General features: G+C 39.2%; 1 protein-coding gene across 1 annotated transcript; it reads left to right on the top strand.

Moving 5' to 3' along the window:
- Nucleotides 1-1,011: 1,011 nt before the first annotated feature.
- Nucleotides 1,012-4,208, top strand: spmap2 (sperm microtubule associated protein 2). The gene is made up of 6 exons (XM_084742819.1): nt 1,012-1,083; nt 1,167-1,228; nt 1,313-1,370; nt 1,838-1,964; nt 3,497-3,656; nt 3,746-4,208. The coding sequence occupies exons 1-6, from the start codon at nt 1,022-1,024 to the stop codon at nt 3,985-3,987; spliced, it is 711 nt and encodes a 236-aa protein (XP_084598945.1). The 5' UTR covers nt 1,012-1,021; the 3' UTR covers nt 3,988-4,208.
- The last annotated feature ends 1,792 nt before the right edge of the window (nt 4,209-6,000 follow it).

Below are 6,000 nucleotides of genomic sequence, written 5' to 3'. Positions count from 1 at the left end.
CATTTTAAAATCTGCTATTGACTATACCTATACGATACCTGCAATGATTAGATATGAGTAATAATAATAGCTTTATTTACAGAGCACCTTTCAAAACAAAATAGTTACAAAGTGTTTTATAGTAAAAAAAAAAAATAAAATAAAGAAGAAGAAGAAAATCCAGAACATAAATGTGAAATGAGCTTACAAGTTTAACTTAGTGAGACTTGTCAGCATGGTGAGAAAACCTGTATATTTTTCCTGTTGTCCCTCGCCTTTCACCTATTTTGTGATTAATTTGAAAACGCCTGCCTGCACGACACGAGAAGACGGAGTTAGCCATCTTCACTTGCCCTGTTCATAGACGATCTTCGGTAAACTGTCCTGCAGCAGCGTCACTTGATCTCCTGGCAACCAGCAGGTGTCGGTGTCAACGCGAGGGATCGAGCGACTGCAGGTAAACTTAAGTGTCTTTAGAATAAACAGTTATATGTCGTATTTGTGTGTTCAGAGAGTTATTAGTTATTAATGCAATCTGCTAAAGATCACATTGTGTGATTGGTTTCTGATCCTCATAAGAGGATGTACCCTAAATTTCGAAAAAAAAAAATACAGGTAAGATTTTTATAGGTATAAAGCACTTTTGAGTCACTTTTTAAACAATTGAGTCTACTACTTGGGCTCAAGGCTGCAACTAATGATTATTTTCACTATAAATGAATGTACTGATTGTTTTTTTTTAAATATTTTTATCATTATTTTAGATCATTGTTATCATCATTATTATTATTATTATCACTTTGCTCTTTGCACACAAGATTTTTTTCAATGTATCTAGATGTTTATTGATCCTCAGTGCCTTTTGCCTTCACCTGCACCTTATTTGTTTACAGGCTATTTATGTTGGTGTCTGAAACTAAACAGTCTGTTTTTACCCATGTTTGTGATAGCAGGCGACGCTGTAATAGGCCTGTTGGTTGGATAATGGGATAATTTCAGCAGCAATTATTCTCTGTTCCCACCATCAGCTCCAGCTGTTACCATGGCAACTCGGACGCAGAAGCTCGCTCAACCCAAACCCAACAGGCTCAGATATCCAGACCGGTAGGCCTGACTGACCCCCTCGATATGTCTCTATATATATGTCTCGCTCTTTCTCTAATGTGGCCTCTTGTTTTATATTCCAGTCGTTCTGTTTACTGGCTGGATGAGCTGCCACCAGAGCGGACTGGAACCACCACTAAACCTGGTACATCTCTCGCTCTCTCTGCACCTTATTTACAAACTTGACCTGTACTTCTTCTGTGATGATTTGCATTGTTTTTCTTTGTAGAGTTAACCCCACGCTGGTCGGAGCTGTGTAGAAGTAAAAAGTTCTACACTCAAGTCACGTAAATATAATTATATTTATATGTATGTGATTCGCACCTGTACTTAGATCTGGATCACCCAGTACGCATGTTAATATCAAGTGTAAACAGCCTAAATGTTGTGGACATGTAGATTATACTATGTGAGCTGTTTTAGTTGGCTAAAGGTGATTTCACAGGATGAATGTTCAGTGTGTTTGTTACAGCTCACGTTGTTGACGACAAAACTCCACAGGGCGTTTTTTAAGATCTTTCTAAACTCTTCTGGCTCTATTTTTTATTCCCCTTTTGTGTCTTTTGCTCTTATCTCTCATCCTGTCTGCTTCCTTCCTTCCTCTTTCTTCTCTTCTCTGTTATTTACCTTTTCACCTCCCACTCATTTCTAACACTCCTTTTTTTTAAATCTCTTTCTTTTCATGTACTTTCACCCTTTCTTTTCCTCTTCCTCTGCCCACCTCTTTTGCCCCTCTTTTTTTTCCCTGCCCCAGACTTTCTCCCATATGGGAAGTGAGTGAATGGGCTCTCAGAGCCGTTGCATCCAATAGGCTGTGTAGTCTGGCTCAACCTCGGGCTCCTGCAGCTGGCTGGCAGCCGGACCGCCCACTGCTGGCTCCTGTGAGTAACACACTCCATTTCCTGAGAAACTGCTATGTATGTGGTAGATCTTGTGATAGCTGGCAGCTTTCCAACTGAGGCAAGAATCTGTTTAAACCCTAAAGCCATGGGTGTTGGGAATAAGGTTTTTTTTGTCACTTTGCCCTGTGTGGTTGCACAGGTTTTGTATTTTCCTGATGGCCAAAGTGGTTTTGTACATGTCCCTTTAGCAATAAATATATCCTAAAAGTTTTACATTTTACTTATGATACCTATGTGTCTGAATACAAGAGGTAAAACCTCAACTTCAAGACAAGTTTAAGGATAATCTTATTTTATGCTTTAACACATGGAATATACAGTGTGCACCTAATAAGTCTCAGCAAACCTGTTGTACCTTACTAAAATAGGATCATACCTTGCTGACAGCAAAGTATGAGCTATGGTGTAACTTTTCCAAGACTGCCTTGAGCACGAATAGCTCTCATTTATCATGCGGCTTGAGCTGAGTATTTGCTTTGAGGAAACAATATTAAGTTTTGATTGGCTGTTGTTTATCTTAAGTGTTAGTTCTGAACGACATTAGTCAGCACAGGACAAATTGGTTAGCATTAAGGCTTTCTGCCAGAAAGCCCATGTTGATTAAGCTTTGGGGGGGAAATCTTGGTTTGGGTTTAAATAACAAGATTCCTACTAGAAGGAGCTTCTTGGCAAAATGTCTTGAAGGTTAACTTAGATGAAAAACCTATCTCAATTCTGAAGCTTCATATCTGTCGATATCGATGATTATTGATCATGTAGGTTGTGATTGACAACATTTTGGATACTACAAGGGGTGGAAGTGGCTAAGGTGATAAAATTAGTAAAAATCACAACATTTTTGACCAAATACCTGGGTATTGCAATAATATTGTAGAGATGACTGTTGGTGTTTCCACACAATAATAATTGGTGAAAGGCAAGTAATAGAACAACTGGAACAGTCTGGTAATTTTATAAAATTACATCACTTTATTGTAGTGCAGCCTTTAAAAACAGGGAAAAAAACACTTATGACATGTCAAGAAATAACGATATCCAAAATCTATAACGATATGTAGTCTCATATCATAATACAATATAATATTGATTTATTGCCCAGCCCTAGGTTAACTTCTCCCATGTACGAGGAATTATACATACCTTTCACCTTTCCTTTTGTTGCACATGGGAGAAGTTAGCCTTCAGGGCTTTCTGTCAGAAAGTATTCTGTCAGAATGTTTCCTTTTAACCCAAACTATTAGCTAAACCTCACTCTAGCCAAACTGTGACAGAAAACTGGAAAAAGAAAAACTGAAAATGAAAGAAGAAGCAGATGTCTAGTTTTTGTCTCAGACCACTTGAATTACATTATGCTTAAAGGTTGTTATTTAAGTTTATCCCAGTCAAGCCAAAAATAAACTGCCCGCCCCAGCTCTAATCCAAGTTTAATTTGTTTGATTGATTTCAAGGACCTCAAGTCTAATAAAGTGCTTTCCTTTGTGTTTCTTAATAATCTCGAAATGTGATTAAAGTTGAACAGAGCGACTCAGACGGCAGTCGCCACTTCACGAATTTGCCAACTTGCCCAACCAAAAAGAAAGCTGGTTCTGGAGGGCTCAGGCCACAAATCTAAACCTGTGCCCATGACCCACATACCCTGCAAAGCATCAGCACACATAGAGCTACTTGCTAGTAAGTCTGTCTTGCTATCATGCAGTGTTTTTGGTCAGAATTTGCATGTTTTTACTTGCTATTTGATATGATTACTTTTGTTTTTGCAGCCCCAAAACATGACCACCCCAAGTTTGAAGGAGAGCGCTCAGTGCACTGGCATGTCTCCAGGGCAGCGAGAAGCTACGTAGCCAGCCAGAGACTTCTTGAGCTGTCCAGTCCCAAAGAGAGGAAGGCTCTGTATGAGGGATACGACCCGTACGTAGTTAGCCGGGCGGCCCGTTCTGCCAGCCCCTCGCCTCGGATACAGCAGCTCTGCCTGCCTCTGCCTCGAAAATGTAGCTCAAACTAGGAGGGAAGTGTTCTGCTGGTTCCTGAGGAAGATTTGATTGTTCTTCCTTCCCTCTGCGTGATAAAGTCGTTTCCATGGAAAATCATGACAAAGCCCTATTTTGTGCATTGTTAAGTGAATTTACACATGGCTAGAACAGTATAGTTTCACTCTACTGTATTTGAATTGTTTATGAGCCACCCTGGATTCACTGCACTGAAAACCACGTCTACTCTTTTACTGCTCCACTAGAGCACTGTTTATTTTTTTTACTGCACATTGCTGTAAATGAGGTCTCTACCTTCATGTATTTCTAAGTTAAAATAAAGGTTGAATTTTCAGGAAAATGATTATGTTAAACTAAAGGGATAGTTTGTTTTTAAGTAGGTTTGTATGTATTGTAGAAGGCCACCAGACTCCTTTAACAAAAACTTGTGTTTAAATATTTTGTTCATGCCGGTTTATTATTATTTTTTTGCCACAATAACCCTACCCTCTTGATTTTGACTCCATTAACACCAAATAGGGTATACAGCATTGTGGGGCTGAGATAAACCTTTCTATTACAGATGAGAAAGATTCGTCAAAAAAACATGGCTGTTATCAATCAGCATAAATTGGACATACTGCATTAACCATTTGACCAATCATCATAAAACTAAGTAGATATTTTCAGGCCATGTTTGGGAATAGGCCTACTGAAGCCCAGCCTGTAGAGGGCGCAACAGATGCCACAAACATGTTTATGAAAAATCTGGGGCTAAGGTGCTCGGTTGGTAGAGCATGCGCCTCATGTCCTGAGGCTATCAGTCCTCTGCAGAACTCTCTGGTTCGACTCCCACCTGTGGCCCATTTGTCCATGTCATATCTTCAGCTGTCCCTATCAAGTAAAGTCAAAAAATGCCCCCAAAATAGTAAAAATATAAAATAAAATCAGTGAGCAGAATGTCACCAGTTTTGGTGTGCATGCTCTGGGGGCAAATATTAACCTAAATGAAGTGTCATACTGAATTAGTGCCAGTAGGTGTGGCTAATCACATATTTGCTCATAACCCACAATGCCTTTGAAATCACCTGTAGCAATCCTGATTAAACTCGTTGCAATATCTCCTTAACATACGCACCGAGTTTCATTCAGATCCAATGAAGGGGTGGCAAATGGCAGAACTTTAGGTGCCTAATTATTGAAATTCTGCAGGATCTGTGATGATGAAATGAGTGTGTGATTGGTCTCACTCCTACTTTGAGCATAATTAAACCAATAAAGTCACTTTGCTCACCTTTGTGAAGCCTGAAACCTGCTTGCTGCTGCTTACGGCATTCGTTTTAACCGATTGAGCTACTTAAGTTCAAAAAAGCTTGAACCCAATAATTATCGCTTGCGTGTTATTTTGTGACTTTGGCGAATCCAAACAAACCCTTCAAAACACAAAAGTCACACAATAACACAAACTGACTAACCAGCTAAGACAGTGGTAGACCAGCAAATCCTGTGTTCTGCAAGGTAAAATTACTTGTCTGGCTATGGATAAACCAGACCCCACTTAAAAAACTCACACTCACCCTTTAAAGTATGAAGTAGGTTAGAGTAGCATTGGTTTGGGGGGTCATCAATTGATATCTTTTGAATGCCATCACATATTGCTGTATGTGTGTAATGCATTTTTAATAGCTGCAGTTGTGCTCTTGTGTGCCATTAGTTAATTATGAACAAGACAGCTTGCGGAACTGCATGTACGTCACAGTTAGGCCATGAAATAAAACAAATGATGAGGGAGATATTGTTAAAACTGCGGTTGAAATTGCTTTGAGACAATCATAGAGCACACATCCTGAAGGCACATCCCTCTCTTCTTTAATTGTTCTCTTCATTTATTGTTGACATGAAGCAGAGAGCCAATGAGTCATCTCATCAGTGGTGAAATGCTGACATATGAATAATGCATTTCAAAAGCCTAAATGAATCCTCACTGTCTTTGCACAGAGAAAAAAAATAAGTTAAATCCTTTAAGTTGTTGGTAACACTTTCACTCA

The sequence above is a fragment of the Lutjanus erythropterus genome, chromosome 18, assembly GCF_056507025.1.
Source record: "Lutjanus erythropterus isolate fLutEry1 chromosome 18, fLutEry1.hap2, whole genome shotgun sequence".
Classification (NCBI taxonomy): domain Eukaryota; kingdom Metazoa; phylum Chordata; class Actinopteri; order Lutjaniformes; family Lutjanidae; genus Lutjanus; species Lutjanus erythropterus.
The sequence above is the reverse complement of the archived record's forward strand: the minus strand, read 5'-3'. Positions and strand labels throughout refer to the sequence as shown.